We start from the raw sequence: 19,505 nt of genomic DNA, 5'->3' as shown, positions 1-19,505 counted from the left end.
GTGTGAAAATCCACTGTCAGCAAAAACATTGAACCTGTTCTGTATTATTGATGTAGAACCAATAGCAAAGCAGGATTTTTTTTTTTTTTTTTTTTTGTGGGTGGGTGGGTATGTGTGTTGGGGTGGGGGGGGAGGGGTCTTGGTGCTGACTGTGTTGGTTGGGTTGATAGTCTGTAAATGAAGATGAAAACCACCTCGCAGCCCTGCTGTGTTGTGGTTTGATAAACAACAACCGCTCCAGGATCACAGCCTCTTTAAGTAACTCCTAAGAAAGGTAAATAAATTCCATTTTGTTTCCTTAAAAATGTATTTTTTATAGATAATGTACACATTTAATCAGTTTTATTTAACAACTTTCTAACGTTTTTTTAAAAGGCCCCTTACCAAATATTTTGCAATAATGTACATGTGGTTACTGTTCCAAATACATCACTGATATGTTTTTTAAGAATTGATATGATATGCACTGTTTATGAGAGATAAAAGAAGCAAATACCTAGTGAATGGAAGAACAAATGTGCCACATAATGCCCAGCTAATCCTCGTGTTTACAGAACATGTGGGCCATTCTAGATATCTGTTGTGTCAGGGTTAGGGAGCATGTAGCTTTTGTTACTGAGCCGCAGGAAATCAAAAGCTTTATCGCCAGCTGAACTGACTGCTGACAGGCTGCTGACAGGCTGCTGACAGACTTTCAAAAAACTCCTCTGTGCGTGTCCTAAATGACAATTAACGAAGCGCAGTATCATTTTAATAACATTTTTTTCTTTCTAAAGTTCAGGTTACTCAACCTAATCTGTTTTTGCAGCTCTGCTCTGATGGCAGGCCAGCAAAAGCTCCCCTCACTGTGGGTTTGGATGCTGCTTATTGCAGCTTTGTGCCCAGGTGCACAGTATGCATACAGCAAGCGAGCAGGCAGCTTCAGAGGTCGCGGTACTGGTAACAAGGTGCCTCCCTCTCAGAATCGAGGCCTCTCCAAGCAGGGTGTAAAGTGGGCAGGTGCAGCAGCAGCGGGGATGCTGGGAGGCACAGGCACCGGGTACGGGCTGGGGTTCCTTGGAAAGCCAAAGCATGGGTCCGGAAATAACTATGGCCACAAAGCAGTCGCCTCTGAGCAAGATCGACAGCTTTACTACCAGCAAGACCAAAGATGCTGCAACCAGTCTCTCTGGAGAGCCTTCGTTAAAGGCGCTGCCCCTGCTCCTGCGACTCACCTCTTTCTCAGGCTGGGACATGTGTTGCCTTTTCTTACAGCAGCTTGGATAAGAGACGTGTGATCCACCATCTAATTAATGAAAAAGCTGTCATTTATCAAAGTAAACTAAAGCTTTTTTGAACAAATGATCTCTACTGTGTCATTTTATTGGAATTAAATGTCATCATGTCATCCTCATGGAGGATTTTTCTGAGTTTGGTTAAAAAATACACAAGTAGTCCACTTGTGCATTTTTCTAATAACCCCTCTCTTGATATCCCTTGAAGAGATACAGCAACATTTTTTGTAATGCGGAAGGAGCTTGACTGTCTGTGCAACCTGCAACCGGGTCATCTTACCTTGCCTTAATTTTTTTAATGATGTCACTGGTTTATGAACCATTAGAAAATGAAAAGGACTTTATGTTATTTTGTAATGCTCAATACAATGTGAATGTCATTTTTCTGAGCAATTTACCTAAATGAATAAATAAATATTAGTATACATACAATTTGCTCTATGAAAAGCAGTAAGTTCTCTGATAACTTAAACTGAAACCAATCACATGTTTATCATTTTGGCTTAAAAAAATCACATTAAACAAAAAAACTAATCAATAAATAAAAATTAAAGCATGCCAATAACCTAACTGTTACAGCTAGTTTGGATCGATGCCCAAAATATGGAGCGGACATAGTTTTTGTGATTAGCAAGTTTCTTGTCTGAAAATGAAAACATTAAAAATGAAAGGATAATAAAATATCTTAGAAATGCTGCTTAGAACAGGGGCAGATGTTTTTGAGGATAAGGATTTTAAATTTTTTTAATAGACGTGAAGATGTCACAGGCCAGAGAAAAGATTTCATGATTTATTTTATTTAACACATGAACATCCAAGACAAACTATATTACACCGTGTTAGTCATAACATCTGAGGAGTATCACGAAATGTTTGCAATTCTGAGTCAAAAACAAGCGATGTCTCTAATGATAACATGAGCTCAATTACAAAGTTACAGAATATCCACAACTAAGGAGAAATAAGAGCACTTTACAGATATTCCACAGCCTTGATTTAAGGTGGAATTTCCCATCAAATTAAGTTGTTTTGCCAGAATCAACCAAAAAAGCAAAACAGGAACAGTCGAATATAAAAGCTTATTAACAGGAGAGAATAAAAGAAATTTGAAAGCCTGGTTACAAAGAACAACATCAGTATGGGAAGGAGAATTCCATCACTTCGAGATTTTCACACCTAACTTACACAGCATTTTTCCAGAATCCTTTACAAAACTCGGGCATGGAGGAAAAATAAAACAGGATCATAAAAAATACGGTAAAAAGAAAAGTGAAATGATCACATGAAACACCCACAAAAATAAAAATAATAACAACACCTACTCTTGAAGAAAAAAAAGGAGAACAGATTTTAGTAGTCATAATCGCAGAGACTGTACCATGACAACCGGCGCAAGAAAATAAACAGTAGTATTTACATATCTGAGAAAAACTGTCCTATGAGACTGTTTCCCCATGCTACAATAAGATGTAGGAGATTAGAGGAAGACGCACGGAAACGATGACCAACTTCAGGGCAGACGACTGGAAAATAAGTGGCTATGGAAAGTTAAAATGTGCCTGGGGATATGGATGTAAAACCAAGGCTTTTATGGGCATAAATGTTCTAATGACTCACACACATAATGGCAGAGTTCAACGGGATAAAGGAATGCAGTTTGAGTGCTACCACACCCATTTTAACTAAGGACAGTTTACATACTACAAGGAAATACAGAGAAAAGACCGCATCCGTTCAACAGACTGCACAGATTAAAGCAACAAGTGCTATTTGTGCAACTTCACTGCTCATTTATGAACCCATCATAATTACTGTCTACTTTCTGTGAAAAGCTATTACATGCAATAACATAAGTAGCACATATTAAATATGAACCAGGGCGATTCTTTCTACCTTTATTTTTATTTCTGTCTCTGCTGTTCAGCAAACCTCGATGGCTTAAAGTTCATGTGGGAAGTTTGGCTGAATTATTTACAAGGAATCCTTTATCGCCATCAAGCAATCTGTAAAAACTATTAGTGACCAGGGTTTGCTTCAGTCTGTGCATGCGCTCTGTGGAGTGAGACTGAGTGGAATCCAAAAAACACACATAAAACTTAAATCCTCCAAAGAGATTTCTCCTAACATTACCCCAGATAATAAACAGGGGTTAAAGTGAGCTGGATTTATTATTACTGATCAGTATTATTGCTGAATGCCTTTATTTTTCATGTGCCACAATCCTGCTGCCAGTTATTACATGCAAATATTTGCCCGGTAATAAGCCAAAAAAATGACATCCCACAGCCCACTTATAACCTGAAGTGAACTTTTTCAATCTCATCCCTGTGATGTGTTCATGGTGTAAAGGTAAATAATCCTAGTTACTGTACTTCAGCATCTAGAACATCACAGAGGAGTGAGCATCAAGGCAGTAAAGTTTTTTTTAAGTGGCGGTAATTTCAAATGCAACTTCTCGAGGACATTAAAATATCACCAAATACACAAACTGTTTCTGTGCAGTCTGTCAATCAACAGAAAACATCTGACAAATGTGTCTGCCAGCCGAAGGGAGAGGGGAAAAGAAGCATTGACGTGCAACACTATCAGAGATGTAGAAAAAGATGTATGAAAGACAGGAAACCGAAGAAGAAGATTATTTTCAAGGGTAAGGATGGCAACACGCAAGGTTTGATAAGCTGAAAATGTAAAACTTCCAATATCCTCGTTCGTTTTAGAGCTCTTAAATGGATCTACACGTGATGTGTTGCCAAATTATCCCAAAATAAATGGAAGCATATTAATTTTGCATTCTTCAAAGGTTGCATGAAAATACCAGGCAAGTTAGTGCAGGCTGCACTGGTTATGTTTGCAGTACTGTGGTGAAGTTCACAGTGATTCACTCTGCTGGAGGGGTATGGAGCAGGCTGTTCATGGTCAATGTTAGATTAGATCAAGAGTAGCAAATATTATTACATTCACTAAGCTAATTCTAGCTTTTATACAATGCATCAGCCATGCAGCTCTGGATAGATCTGCTTATAACTTGTTGAATTCAGCGTGGTTAAATCCACAAAAAAGCAGTGAATACTGAATACAGGAGAAGCAGCACAGCTCAGCTGATCACAGCCTGTATGCACAAATCTGGCCTGCAAGTCATCATGTGACTTATTTCTACGTAATTCTTGTCCCCATGCTGCACCAATACAAACAAATCTCTGAGTTACCCCACTTACCAAATCCCACTTGTACCCCTAAATATAAGCCATAATGTGGACTATGAGCTTTCATTATTTTTTCATTCTTATCCAAACTATGAAAGAAACTGCCCTGATAGTCTTCCTAAGAAAAAACTGCAAAAGTAATTGTCCTGTCCTGTTTTCTTTCTTTAATCATGAATCTCTGCATTCAGTGTCCAACAATCTGGAGATAAAAAGTGCAAAATATGGATCCAAAATAAATTAATATAAAGTATAGTGAACATCTAAGACAGATCTAACTGTAACACTTGAAACTGAGTGCCACACTTGAAATAGACATTTTTAGTCAGTATGTACATGTCAATATTTTTTATATAATAGATATTAAAAGACTGTACTCTCTGGAAGTATGCAGCTGTGGTTTGCAATGTGGAGCTACTATAATATAAGCAGGAAATGAATGTGTGCATATGATGGAGGCAGTAGAAAGCCATTTGAAGTGAAGTGGAAGGTGTTTTCTCACTGGAGCAGGAGCATGCTGGACAATAGCATCACGGAGGAAGTGAGAAGATGAATGAGCCCTTGGCTCAGAGGGCTAGAGCGACTTAGCTGATATTGTTGTTCAGTTTTACGTTCCTTCAGAAATTGCTCGGAGTACTTCATGTACTTCTCTACACACCGCCGCGACTTCACTTGCTCAATCAGGGCTGGGTATCCAATCTCCTCAATGCTGACGGTGTCGTCATCTGCGTCCTCAGCTGCACTCTTGGATGTGGAAGAGCCTTGATCCTTAAACATATCAGTCGAATTCATGCAGCGACTCATGAAGCTTTCGTAGGTCTCAGCACGTGGAGGAGGGCTGTAGACGTAATCACGGCCATAGTCTTTTTGATCTGTTGACTGGGTGCCATAACGACGCTGCATGTAATTATTGTAGTAGTACTCTTCTTCAGGGTTACGGAAAGTGAAATGTGGTCGGGGGAAGCGTCCTAATCCATATCCAACTGCCATTCCAGCCAAAGCACCGACGCCTGCAGCCACCATGGCTTTTTTGGCAAAATTTGGTGACTTGGGTAACCCGGATCCTGGATAACGTCCTGGATTTGAACCAGGCACATTCCAACCTGGTCGTGTGTTTCCAGTTTGGACTGGGTAACCACCTGGATACTGGTAAGGATACCTTCCTGGGTTTTGTGGATAACCACCCGCTGCTGGGAAACCCCCACCTGGATACTGATTAGGATAATTCTGGTTTGGATAACCTCCAGCAGGGTACTGATTAGGATAACCTCCGGGGTTGGTACCAGCTCTGCCTGGATATTGGTTGGGGTAGCCTCCGGCAGCTGGATTTTGATTTGGATAATTTCCTCGAGCTGGGTTTTGATTAGGATACCCTCCTGCTGGGTATCCACCTGCAGGGTTCTGGTTCGGATAACCTGCAGGATTGCCTCTGCCAGGGTACTGATTTGGGTTGCTACCGGCACCTGGATAACTTGGCTGGTTCTGTTTGGGATAAGGGTAACTTCCACCAGGAGGATAAGGATTGGTGTTTCGATTAGGACTCTGTGGCTGACGAGGGTAGTTTCCTGGTTGAGAGTTGGATGTCTTTGAATTTGTCCAACCCTTGTTGCTGCTGGATGAAGATTTTCCCCTGCTGCTGCTGCTGCCACCTCTTTTAGCCCATGCCAGCTCAGTGTTCAAAAGCGACATGATAAGAAGAGACACAAGAACCATCTCACACAACCTCCCCATCATGGCCCTAAAAGGAAAAGCCATGGTTGTAAACACCCGTAAATATATACATATATATATATATATATATATATAATAAACAAACATCTCTTCATTTTAAGTGTGTTGTATAGGCATAAGATTAAAAAGAGTCAGCTGCACTTTTTTTCGATAACGATCAATAAGACACAATGTATCATTCTGGCTATATCTATTTATATATTTATATAACGCGTATGGCTAGAACACCCTCATTGAATCCTTGTCCTATTTAAAATTTAGAAATGGTGTCAATCGCATTATTATCTTATCATTTGATGATAACAATAATAATGATAATGATAATAATAATTAATGAAAAAATTTAGGGTTCATAAACGCGAGGCTGTTATCACTGCATCATCCTCCCCCTTCCATTAGAAAAACATAACAGTGCCATATTATAACGGATGTGTGTGTTGTCTTTTTATCTCGCCGAACCAATCAGCAAAGCGTTTTATAATAGCATCACAATTAAATGAAATGTGATGAAGGCTAATATCTTACCAGGAATTGGTGTTTTGTGTGTAAGCGTCGATAATTCGAGTGCGTTTGTTGCTCTCTCTCCGTCTTCTCTCCGCTCCCTAAAGGGACCAGGGTGGTTTCTTCCAAATGCGGTGCGCTCGTTTTTTATCATACGAAGCACCGGATTAAATGTTCCAACGTCGCGAAACAACAGCATGTATACTAAAACTATTTTTAACTGCAAAACTGGTATTCTTACTTAGTGTAAAACTAATGGCGACCATATCAGAAAGTGTCCTATAAGGGAGGCTAAACAGTATTAATTATATATCCGCACCGTCCGTTACAACTGTCAGCTACGTCCCGTTATTCACGACAAGCGCACATATGTACCCTACATAGAATGTATTTCCGGTCAGGCCTCTTTACCAACAGCCTGATAACAGTTTCAGTGGCGAGCCTAGGGTTTTTTGGGGAAAAGGAACAAAAATGACAAGACCTCCTCCAACCACAGTTCAATGCAATTAAATAATAAAATAAATAAATGATACTATCAAGTTAAGTGGATTTTTTAGGTGTATTGATCTGAAAGGACAAAAAAGGAACACTGCAAATGTAAAAATATTTACAGCTTCAGTGAACCATTAATCCTTAATTTCTAGGAAAATCTGAATGAAAGGAATGCATGTGCTTTGGGTGTTTTGATGATAGAGGTGGACATGATGAGTAACAGCTGAAATAGATAACTTTGAGGGCATGATATCCCATACTTATGTGTTGTACCGAGTGGATCGACTGAAAGGGAACAGTAATTAAATAAAAGCTCAAGGGAAGATGGCAGACAGAAACAGTGGTAAGAAGAAAGAACTGGCAGGTGGCTCTATAAAATTCAAAGAAAAATTGACATAATGAGGAAAACAGGACAAAAGGATTAAATTACCATATCCAAATTATGCTTTGGTCATACAGGATTAAACAGTACATTATTTAAATTGGGATAACATACTACAGGGAATTTTGGCTGTTTTCAAGAAGAGACATAGAACAAGTTTGAAAACTCATCAGCAACCCAAGTCCCTTTAGCTTGAGCCAACTTCAGCTTATACACACATATAAATATACATTTGTTTGCGACATCATATATATATATACACACACACACACATACATATATGATGTTGCATATCTGTCCATGCATGAAAGCATCAAATGCTTATACCCATGTTTTTCTTATTTTTATCCATCTGCAGAATACTCTTTGTTGTTTATTTATTTTTGGCCATATTTAAGGCAACCTTTTAATTATTGAGATTTTAAAAGGTTAACCCCTTGTGGTAAACCCTCTGTATTCGCTCTTATAACATGACCTTATTATGGTTGACTTGAAAAATCCTTTCAAGTCTATCATACACAATGCACTCTTCACTTGGCTCAGTATTGTCAAGGGGATTTTCATCACCATAGAAAGGATCCTGCAATCATCCCCCCACTGTTGTTTCCTGTACAACTCAAGTCTTTTCATGCTGCTGAGGTTTCCAGTGCACCCCCTTCCTGCAGAATATACCAGAAGGTTATTTTGACCAGTCATATTTCTGCATTCTTTCTGGTAATTTTGTTTTGAATTTTGCAGCCTGGGGATGTAAATGCCACATTTAGAATTAACTCCAGGCATTTATCCGGTTAATTAGCTAACAAAAACAATGAAATAGCCCACACATGTTGGAGAAACTTCAGAGCCAATTGTCCAAGTACTCAATTACGTTATAAACAAGAGGGCTACATATCAGAGAGCTTACCAAACCCTTCTTTTAATTTTCTTGTCTTTACATTAGCACTTTGTAACACTGCAGTAGCTTATATTGAAATTTCACATGCATTAAAAGTATAATTTGCATTTCCTTTATCTAAAATACTAAAAAAAAAAAATCAATTACTTAAAAATTATTTACAGTATATTTGTTGGCCGTTTCATTTTAAAATACTTGAAGGTACTCATTTCTTAAAAATATTTATCCTACACTTTATAATACTTCTAAATCCCTATAAAACCTCCAAATTTTCCCTTTTAGTTTTAGGTTATCATGTATAGACCCCAAATTTTAAAGAAAATAAGAACATGTTAAATCTTCTAGGGCTGCATTATTGGGTGCAACCTACGTTAAGCCCATATTTATTACATAAGTTAGCTAAAAACAACAAAAGATGAATTTGGACACCCCCACGGTGAACCTGGTGGGCGGGGCCACGTTACGGCACGCGACGTCACGGTTGTAAACACCCGTATGTACTCGCATCTTTGTGTCCCGTGGAAACATGTCGGGGAGGAGAGAGCCCGGTGGAGGAACTGCTTCGTCTATCAAATGCTCACCTGAGACATAAACCGAAAGCGACAGAGTCAGAAAGGAAACGGCGGCGTGTTTGTTCGAGTTTGGAGCAACTGCAGCCTTCCGCTGTCACAGAAGCGAGCCGGCCGGGATCGGATGGACGACTAAAGACAGACAGCCGGGGCTTGATCTGAAGACTTAGCCTCGCAGGCAGGTGGTCGAGCCGGTTAGAGAGAAAGAGCGAGAGAGGGGGGACAGCGTGTACGGTCTCGGATCAGAACGGGGTTTCTCCTTGCTAGGGGATGTTATCCGTACTGTCTTATGGCAGACTGGTAGCCAGGGCTGTCCTGGGCGGACTCTCTCAGACGGACGGTCGGGACTACAGTCTGATCACCGCCAGTTATGGTTTCGGTAAAGACTTTCGCAAGGGGATCCTGAAGAAAGGGATGTGCTACGGTGATGATGCTTGCTTCATTGCACGGCACAAGACGGCTGATGTCTTGGGTAAGGATTCAGGGCTCTGCAAATGGCTTGCATGAAAGTTAGACGCCCTCTGTGCTTGGGTGACCTTCAGTGAGTTTAGCCAGCACGTGTGCCGACCCGTCGGATCAAAACACACCAGCCCCCCTCCCCACTCACACATAAAAAAGACAGCACTTTAACCCGGATAAAACAAGACTCTAACCCGGATAGACGCTTAAAGCATATCTGTACGCACATAGCACCTGCACTCACGTCATTACTTTAATAAATGACATTTATTTTACTGTTAGGGGGTAGTTTTGAGGTGAAACGCTAAATGACCTTTCACCTACATGTGTCCCCACTGTGGGATACACTGCGATGACGTAGGCTGTTGCAATCACAACATTAGAAGACGTAAATCGGCCTTATTTAATTCGGACGTGGCAAAAAATAGAGCTCATTAAAACGTATCAGACTTAACACTACAATGTCTTGCAAAGGTCAGAATGGTTGAGCATGGAGGCAGCCATGTTGCTAATAGCATCATTAGCCTATTAGCTTAGCTAGCAGGCTAAGCTTGCTTTGTCCTCGCCACCTTGCTGTTGCCAAAGACTTAAACTACCACGTGGTTGGTTAGACACACACAAGGTGTGTTTCATAGTTTAGAAGGTGTGTTTAGTGTTAAACGTTTAGGTTGGTTAGAGAAATAAAATTGACATCTCTGAGGAACACATGGCAACACGTGTATACACGGCAAGGAGAAATGGAAGTGGAGTCTGTGAGACTTCAAGTCAGAGTGTTGAAAACGTCCCTTGCTTTAATTCAGGCTGATGGAAATCGTAGTGAAGGGCGTAGCTGACAGTGATGATCAAGCAGTGCAGAAGAAAATGCGTGGGGTTTTCCAGGATGTATAATATGTTCACTTTCTTTTTAAAGGTTACTTTCACCTCTGTGAGAAAGGGAAAATAATTCCAAAGTCACAGCCTTATAAACTATGGAAGCAATATTCCCAGTAGTCTGTGTGCTGTAGAAAGAAATACTTTCAAAACAACTGAGCAGGGAGTTAAGAGGAAACACATAGATTCTCTGAAAGTCAAATACTAATGGGGAGAAAAGTTATACATCATTATTACATTATTCTCATTGTTATGTACATATTTCTTTTACAACTGTCTTTTGACAAAAAAAATACTGGTGCAGATATTCACTTGCCATCCTCTTTGGCCATTGAACTAAACAGAACTTAAGTAAAATCATCTGGTCTTGGAAAAAAATTGCTTTGCATCAGCTTTCAAATGAATGTGCAAATGAAGGCATTTATGAGGTGATTGATGTGAAGCCACAATGTGTAAATATATTTAAACTGACTTTAGAAGTCATTTGGACGCAAGTAACCTTACCGGTATACCACAAAAATTATATGTATTTTGGAACCGCGTGCTTACAAGTACAAACTTGAATGATTCATGTAGCACCTAAATTACAGGATATTAGATTACGTTTGTTTGTGTGTATAAGCTGAAGGTGTCTAGAGCTAAAGAGACTTTGGTTGCTGATGAGGTTTCAAAGTCAATTTGTATCTTTGCTGTTCTGACTCATGGTGTGCAACTAGAATGAATCAAAAGTAAAATAAAACAGGAAGCTAGTAGATTATGAGGTATCAGTGTATAAATATGAATTACACACAAGATGTTAAAGAGTATACAATTATTTCTGTTCCATAGCTGCAAGTAACACATTCTCCGGGGTAAAATTCTTACACTTCAGATAAACTAGATAAATTAGGCACACATGAAGCAGTACATGAGAAGTTACAATGGAAAGATAATAAACCAATGTGTTCCTGTTTAGCAGGGATACAGACACCAGAGAGAAAAGCAGTTCAGTAATCAATAAAGCATCAGCACCTAGAAAAGAAAGATCAGAAGAGCAGTGTGGCTGTGCAAATATAGACATGATGCATTGACCTTGGAAGGAAAAGAAAGTCATGTCTGCTGTAAAAAATAAAGATAACTTAATAAAAATTCAACAACTAAAATCAGCCAAACTGCTACCAGCAGATGTTTGGTATTTACACTTTTGAAATGCCTGATCAATCCTCTGTCATGAATCTGGTGTTAATAAGGTATTGTATGGTAGTGGTTCAGTAGTAAAACAAATGTTTTTAATTCCTTTTTTTTCCCCATCAGGCGTAGCAGATGGCGTAGGTGGTTGGCGGGACTATGGTGTCGACCCATCTCAGTTCTCTGCAACCTTAATGAAGACCTGTGAGCGACTGGTGAAGGAGGGTCGCTTCACACCCAGTTATCCAGTGGGCATCCTGACGTCTGGCTACTACGAGCTCTTGCAGAACAAAGTTCCCTTGCTAGGTGAGTACATAGAGATGATCCACCTGGTTACAAACACAGCAAGTGGTGGAGCGAGCTCAGCCGTGCTGAGAGAAATAAATAACATAGCTGCAGTATGAGTCACACTGTGAGTATTGGCCCTGCTCACCGAGCACAGAACACAAGCTCTGTCCTGAGTTATACTATCTGTTTAATATGGAATCTCTTCTTCTACCTTGGCAATTACTAATATACAGCCTTTAAGTGCGTGATCAGTTCATCAAGAGGGAACCAAATTATGCTTCAACGATTGTGTTAGTTGGCGAGGTATATATATTATGTGAATTTTGTTTGACACAAACCTTTGTCCCACCGAGTGATTTAAAACCAGAGAGGTAACTATCTTTGATTGGGCAGGGATTTCTTATGCTAACACTTGGTAGTTGAAATTCAGTGATCTTGTGACTCCCCACAATTTACCCTATTACGCAGGCCAAACACTTTGCCCCCTGTCAGAGCTTCAAAAGGTCATGAGTCTGTCTGTAACTGATACTACAGGAGGGTCAGTGAGATTTTAAAAGTAGGTTAACACCAAGCACGTGATCAAGGTCTCATATCTTGGCTCAGTGTCCCTGGCCAAGAGTTAGTGCAGACGCAGGTTAGCTGTCGTTAAATTTAGTTGGCATACTTTTATTTTGGAAAGTTGTGGCAAGGTCAGCTCTTGACCTTCTCTGCTCAAGGTTACCTGAATTGTTGCTAGTAGCTGTCACTGGGAATGCAATCTTTTTGGTTGTTTGTTTTTTTTTCGTCTGTATTATATTTCTTCCACTCTCCATGGATATATTAGATTCACAATGAGGGCACTCACAAAGACTACTTTGTACTGGTTGGGCAACATAACTCTTTTCTTTTGCCCTGATCAAATTATCTGTTTGTATACATAACCTTAGTGTTGTTTTACTCCGCTTTATTTTCAGGAAGCAGCACGGCCTGCATCGTAGTTCTGGATCGGCGGAGTCACAGGCTACATACGTGTAACCTTGGCGACTCTGGCTTTTTAGTGGTACGTGGTGGAGAGGTGGTTCATCGCTCGGACGAGCAACAGCACTATTTTAATACACCCTTCCAGCTGTCCATCGCTCCTCCGGGAGCCGAGGGAGTCGTGCTCAGTGACAGGTCAGTTGCTCAGTGTTAGATATATCTTTGTAAATAAATAAAACTCTATAGTGAAATTCAAATTCAAATTTTATTCAAATTTTATTTGTCACGTACACAGTCATACACAGTACAATATGCAGTGAAATGCTTAGAAATGCTTATATTAGATAGATACCACAGGCTGGGCTGGTAGTTGTACAGCACTGTACATGTCCTGTTTACAGCAGGCTCGGATAAAATGGTAAAGGCATATCATTCCATTTTGAGCATCCCTACTTGCAGTCATTGGGTTTGTATGCCACTTTGTAATGCAAAGCAGGATTTAAAATAGAAGTGCAGGTCATGATCTCTGTCATTTTCACTGCCAAGCTAATTTGTGGACAGCTTAATTAGCCCAGCTTATCAAAAACATGACTCATCTCTCATGTGGGAAGCAAATATCATAGCATAAAGGCCTTTATGTTGTTGTTTGCCATGTAAACAGAACCTGCTTTTCACCTCACACACTAAAGTGTGTGCAGGTGTGCACAGGTTTGCTGGCCAAACCAATTTACGTCTGTTATGACTGGCATCAACTCTAATAAAGCTTTTGTAACATGATCTGTTTTTATGTCTGAATTGCCAGATGATGTCAGTGATTACCTGGATTTGGCTAGAGTTGGTAGCAACAACAAAAAGTGTCCTTCTTTAGAAGTTTTCCTTAGTGTTTTTAGCTCTCTGCAGACATCAGGAATGTTACTTTCAAATTGCCCGTTCCTCCATGGATACAGGCTTTCAGTACTAGCAAGCCATGGCAATGGCAACTGATAAACAAGAGGGAAACTCTGTAATACATTTGGAGCAGTCTAGATGTTTTGTTTGACTTTTCTCACTGGTTTGGCAGGTTTAGTGGGTTAACGTTCCCATTAAAGTACATTTATAGACCTGTTTAAATGTCATCATAAATTAAGACCAAGCAGAAATATAAGGCTCCCAGGTAATAAAACCTCAGTCTGAGACTTGTGTATGGTGGTAGGAAGTGACAGGCCATGCCGGCATTCGGCACTGACGGAGACGTAAACGGAGAAGTCAGGTTTTACGTCAGCTGTCACATTAAACGCTCACACTCCATCTTCAAAATTTAGCAGAGTGGCTTCTGACCTGCTTAATTCCACACTTAAAACTGTTGCCAGCAGCTCAGGTGCTTCTCGCGCTCTAGTTTCACTTCATGATCTTCCCGTGCCTCCTTGTTTCCTGTAGTCCCGAAGCGGCTGACAGCTCCTCTTTCGACGTGCAGCTTGGTGACATCATCTTAACCGCAACAGACGGTCTCTTTGACAACATGCCAGACTACATGATTCTTCAGGAGCTCAAAAAACTCAAGGTATCACTTCAACATGTCAGCTTATGCTTATATGTGTTGGAAACAAATTCAAATTTTAATGCTTTTTTTATTATTGCATCTCATTTCAGACTACCAACTATGACAGCATCCTGCAGACTGCACAGAGCATTGCAAAGCAAGCTCATGATCTTGCCTACGACCCTAATTATATGTCCCCTTTTGCACAGTTTGCCTGTGACAATGGCCTGAATGTAAGAGGTAAGGTTACTGTTAGCTCCCTTTAAAAGCACCATACACATAACTGCAGTATAATGTTTTTACAGCACGCCCCTTTTCCTGATTAATATTAATAATAAGTTTTGGTTGTACAAATTTTGGAGATGGCACTATTATTTATCATGTTTTGAATAATTAATTAATAAACATTGAAATAAACATAATTTGTGTGTTATTAGATGCATAATGAGGAGCATGCAAGCATACATACTCCAAAGTACTTTTGATGTCCTTAATAAAACTGTACACTGTTAATATTAGTAGTTGGCCACAAAAGACACAAGTTGAGGATGTCTCGCTGGGGCTTTATACTTCAGCGGTAAATCTACACTGTAACTATGTCGTAACCGCAAACCCCTCTGAAACTCTACGTCGCAACCTGATGTGAATCTCCATAGAAACATAACTACACATCTGGTCTAACTACACACAGCACAAAACTGTTGCCGGTTCACTACAGTCGATACCTCCTGTGCATTTCCAGCTGCGTTTTTGAATTTGTCAGTGAGAGAATAACACTCATCCCCCTAATCTAAGAAATAACAATCATAACATGAATTGAAGTTCTCACAAATGTCAGCAAATCTTTGGAGGGAGATTGCTGAAACTATCTGAAGGGGTGTATGTCATAGGCTCTACAAAGATTGCTCACAGAAGTCCAAATCAGGCCTTAAACCACTCAGACTTTTAAGTGTGATTCTCCTTGCGTTGACTAAAAGTTGCTTTACACAATAAGATTTCAGCAGTTATACTTTATATTTGAAGCCACATTACATGACGCGGTTGTAATAAGCTTGGTTAAAGCATTTTTTCAATCAGTTTATCTAGACCTATTAAGGCTCTGACGTCTGCAGATCCTCCGCTGTGTCCTTGGCGTGGTCATGATAACACACATGAGACGAAACTCCTGCTGGCACAACCAGTTTTTCTTCTCTGTAGGAATCCCAAGCGTTTAGTTTTTGCAAGTTTAACCTTGATTTTTTTCCTTCTGGATTTTTTTGTTTGTTTTGGGGGGGGGGGGATGGCTGACCACCGCTTTACAGCTAATACGAAACAAATCACTACAATTATTGTTATATGGGGCTTTAACACTATTATGAAATAGAAAAGTCTTCTCCTATATATTCAGGAGGTCTTATAATTAAAAAGAGTAATTTGCATGAACTAGTTCTTACATTTCCTCACTTTATCTTTGTTTTCTTGTCCTGCAGGAGGGAAGCCAGATGACATCACGGTGCTGCTCTCTATCGTGGCTGAATACACAGACTAAAATGTGTGTGTGTGTGCGTGTGTGTTTGAGTGCGCTTCTCTGGGGCTGTTCCTTCTTCGCCGCCTGCCTGAGTCTTCCACCTGCGGCCCTCCCAAAATGCACTGCGTCCTGTGGGGCTGACAGGGGAGGCCCGCCAACACCACAGCACACACTCCTTACAGCACGGCCCGTGTTAACATTTAGTTTTCTTCCGCTGGTTTTGTTTTGGTGCTTGAGCGGCTGAGGGAAGGCAGGCAGCTAGAACGTTTTTTTTGTTTTGTTTTTTTTCTTTCATGTTGATCGTGATGCAGGAGGAGCAGAGAGAGAGAGAGACGGGCGGGAAGATGCCTTTCATTCTTCAACGTCTCATCCTGTAGCATCAACATCTTTTTCAATGATGTGACAGCCCAGGACAGATGGACGGCCTGTAGGCTTTAAAATCTGAAATAAAAATGTGATAAGGAGTAAGCCATGGGTTTGGATTCTTTAGAGCGTAGTGACAGAGTTAGCAGGTGAAACCTGGCTATTGGTCTCTGTTGTTAATGTGTTCCATGTGGTAAATGTGTTTGAACAAAGCATGTAGACTAGACTGAGGAAGCTGCTGCTGGGATGTTGTTTGAGTATGAAATGTACGAGTTGGGATTAAGTGTCTTTGCTCAGATCAAAACTCTGTAATGAGAAACTGTAACACTTATTAAAGCTTTCACATGAAGGTTAATCAGGTTTTTTCGCTTGGCCGAGGGAACCGCACCTCCTGATGAGTTGTAAATATTTTTGTTTTTTGAGAAACTTGTTCTGGCCTTTCTGTTGTCTTTGAATTGGTTGTTAAAGCGAAGAGCTGTTTCGTTACTTTATGGAAGATCTACACATGCTCTCGTATACTTTCTTGTACAGATACTAATCTCCAGGTGATTTTCATCAATACCACACTTCCGCTTGAAAGTTGAAAGTCGCTTCCTGAGATTAATCTCTGAAGCAGTCGTGTTGCAGAAAGGCCGCTAAAACATATGACTGGTTTGTGTGGCATATTTGAGAAGCTGTTGTACGTAATGTTTATATTTGTTATAAAGCTCAAGTTAGCATCTGGGAATGCTTACAATTGCAGTGATAGGTCAGGAACAAATTTAAAGGAGAAAGATGTATTTTTTAAACCTTATTTTGTTTTAAAAGCTACAGACTGAAGCATATGCAGATGTGACAAACGTCCCGTGGATGACTAAAAGATCCAGGTATCTAAAAAAAAAAAAGAAGAAGAAGAAATGTGCATTGTGTGAGTCTGCTTCAAATGTTTTGTTTCTCTGTCCCTCATTTTCCTGTTTCATTTGTTTGCTGCTGCTTTTGTTAGTCACGTATGACTTGATTTGCATAAACGCTGTGACCGTGATTGCGACGAGTGCGTAAACGTGCGCGCTGGATTTCACCAAACTACACGAATCAAAGACACTGATGATACCGTTCTGCTTATGAGGGTCTAACACTTCACCTAAGTGTTGTGGATAAACTCTTTACAATTTAAAAGCATGTGCACCAAAGACACATTTTCTTTGTGTATCTCATTATGCTCTTTTTTTTTTTCTTTCTTTTTTTTTTTTTTGGACACAAACATCATACAGCAATACTCTAAATACTCTAATTTTCTTGTTCTATGTGTGTGTGATGGCCAGAGGTCTGTGTGGAAATGTTCAGAATTACATTAAAGTGTATTTTCTATTCCTAAAGTTGTATCATATTCCTGGTTTTAAGTTATATGTGACTGGTTATCTGTAAGTAACTATAAAGACAGGTTTTTAAAAGAAAAACCAAAGAAGGGAAGCCATAGTTCACAATTAGGGCACTGCTCTGGAAGCACCACTGTAATGGTAACAGTCACTGTGGTGCTTATCTAACAATCACGGTAGAAGTTGTACTGTTGCTGCCATACTTGAATCCACTGATCCATCATGCATTTTATTACTAGAGAGCAGTTCATATGTGCAATTTGGCAGCAGTTTGTGCTACAATGATTGCATTTCACATCAAATTGGGCAAGTTTTTCTTCCTCATAAACATAATGGGGGTAATGATTTGCATATCTGTCCTGCTGTCATCATTGTTTTTGTTTTTTGTGTAGTTTCTATTTTAGTTACTGGTACTTCCCCCCCCCCCCCCCCCCCCCCAAAAAAAAGTACTTTCTCACTGTTTTAGGCTCTTCTTGTCTTTGAGGGGTTTGTGTAAGAAAAAAAAAGGGAAATGTCTGTTTCTCAAATATAGACCTATATTTGACAGAGAGACGTAACCCTTATGCAGGAGGGGGTGTGAACTTGCAGTATGAGGGTGAGCACAGTTTCAGCCTTAACCAATAGCTTGACCTGTAATCAAGAGGCCTTTCCTGTCATTGCAAGCTTGTGTCGTCCCTGCCGTGTTGCCCGGTGTTTGATGTAAATGAAATGTGGACATGTCTTTTTCTCTTATAAAGCCGTTCTCAAAGGTGCTTCTGCAGTCTGTATGGTATGATTGTCCTGTTCCCAGCAAGCGTATGAAAGATAAACTTATGTCTACAGTGAAACAATGCAGGTCTAATTTATGTAAATATGTTTTAAAATATGTACAATATTTAAATAAAGAACCTAGTATTTATACTAAACTTGTTTAGGTGTCTTCTTTATGCATATCATGTTTGAAGTAGTAACTTAACTCAAGGGATGAACAGGATAAGTCAATTACAATAACCTACCTATGTCCCCAAGAGGGACAAAAACCCTGTGGGAGTTTAAACCTCTGTGTGAGTGTCCCCCCAAGAGGGACAAAAGGGGGGGATACTCCCACAGGGTTTAAATCTGGGACTCTCCACCATTTGATCCTGGAACTGAAGAAGCTTCTTGGATGAGAGGTGAAATGTCTTCAAGCAACTTAAATAAGTCCAGACGCTTTTCTTTCCAAGCTCCTTAGACTACGATGACCTGGATGACTGAGAACCTTCACAGAGACGTTAAAGAAACTGTTGGACATTATGGACAATGCTGGGCATCCTCTGCACATGGCCATAAACAGCCAGAAGAGTCTATTCAGTGACAGGTTGCTTCTTCTAAAGTCAAGGACCAACAGACTTAAAAATGCTTTTGTCCCACATGCCCTAACTCCTCGCTGGAGGGGAGAGGGAGGGGAAACGGGAACAAAGGAGGGGGGAACAACTAATCATTAGTGCCTTTTTCACTGTGCAATATTTCCTTTTTTTTTTTTAAATATCCAACGGTGTAATAGACTTGCAATAGTTGAAATGTGCAATTCCCTGGTATTCTTATTCCTATTTATTCTTATTTATCCCTGTTGTATACTCTGTATTTCTATGTGTCTCTGTATTTATATGTGTATATACGGTACATTTCTGCTCACATTCTGCAACTTCTGTTGGTGCTGTGCTAATGGAAACAGAATTTCCCAGAGGAACCCACCTGAGGGATAAATAAAGTTTCATCTAATCTAATATAACTTAACCTGAAACCCAAATACCTGATCGGCCAGTCACGTGGCAGCAAGTTAAATGAAGTAGACATAGTCAAGACGTTCATACTGAGCACCAGAATGGGAAAGGAAGGAGATTTAATTTATTTTAAATGTAGCATAAATACACATAAAATACAGTTCTGCAAAAAAAAAAAAAAAAAAAAAGATACTGCATGTCAACAAGTGTATTATGTATGAGAACACATATGAA

The 19,505-nt window shown here is 39.9% G+C and overlaps 3 protein-coding genes across 3 annotated transcripts; 2 read left to right on the top strand and 1 right to left on the bottom strand.

Annotated features, from left to right (window-relative positions):
• The first annotated feature begins 142 nt into the window (after positions 1-142).
• Positions 143-1,277, top strand: sprn2 (shadow of prion protein 2). The gene has a single exon (XM_084932595.1). The coding sequence runs from the start codon at positions 723-725 to the stop codon at positions 1,275-1,277; it is 555 nt and encodes a 184-aa protein (XP_084788721.1). The 5' UTR covers positions 143-722.
• Positions 1,278-2,050: 773 nt separating this feature from the next.
• Positions 2,051-6,859, bottom strand: LOC146383712 (uncharacterized). The gene is made up of 2 exons (XM_084935125.1): positions 6,731-6,859; positions 2,051-6,212 (listed from the first exon to the last, which is right to left on the bottom strand). The coding sequence occupies exon 2, from the start codon at positions 6,206-6,208 to the stop codon at positions 4,973-4,975; it is 1,236 nt and encodes a 411-aa protein (XP_084791251.1). The 5' UTR covers positions 6,209-6,212; positions 6,731-6,859; the 3' UTR covers positions 2,051-4,972.
• Positions 6,860-8,959: 2,100 nt separating this feature from the next.
• LOC146383711 (protein phosphatase PTC7 homolog) lies at positions 8,960-17,958 on the top strand. Its single transcript, XM_084935123.1, has 6 exons — positions 8,960-9,516; positions 11,667-11,846; positions 12,782-12,980; positions 14,202-14,325; positions 14,415-14,544; positions 15,774-17,958. The coding sequence occupies exons 1-6, from the start codon at positions 9,315-9,317 to the stop codon at positions 15,830-15,832; spliced, it is 894 nt and encodes a 297-aa protein (XP_084791249.1). The 5' UTR covers positions 8,960-9,314; the 3' UTR covers positions 15,833-17,958.
• Positions 17,959-19,505: the final 1,547 nt, after the last annotated feature.

Source organism: Perissodus microlepis, chromosome 7, assembly GCF_051167445.1.
Source record: "Perissodus microlepis isolate ML-2025 ecotype Zambia chromosome 7, ASM5116744v1, whole genome shotgun sequence".
NCBI lineage: Eukaryota > Metazoa > Chordata > Actinopteri > Cichliformes > Cichlidae > Perissodus > Perissodus microlepis.
The sequence above is the reverse complement of the archived record's forward strand: the minus strand, read 5'-3'. Positions and strand labels throughout refer to the sequence as shown.

What these genes read in the sequence shown, in the direction of transcription:
- LOC146383711 (XM_084935123.1), top strand. Translation starts at nt 9,315, where the DNA reads ATGTTATCCGTACTGTCTTATGGCAGACTGGTAGCCAGGGCTGTCCTG. An exon ending in GAACAAAGTTCCCTTGCTAG is followed by an intron (nt 11,847 to 12,781) that starts GTGAGTACATAG and finishes CTTTATTTTCAG; the next exon opens with GAAGCAGCACGGCCTGCATC. An exon ending in GGAGTCGTGCTCAGTGACAG is followed by an intron (nt 12,981 to 14,201) that starts GTCAGTTGCTCA and finishes TGTTTCCTGTAG; the next exon opens with TCCCGAAGCGGCTGACAGCT.
- LOC146383712 (XM_084935125.1), bottom strand. Translation starts at nt 6,208, where the DNA reads ATGATGGGGAGGTTGTGTGAGATGGTTCTTGTGTCTCTTCTTATCATG.
- sprn2 (XM_084932595.1), top strand. Translation starts at nt 723, where the DNA reads ATGACAATTAACGAAGCGCAGTATCATTTTAATAACATTTTTTTCTTT.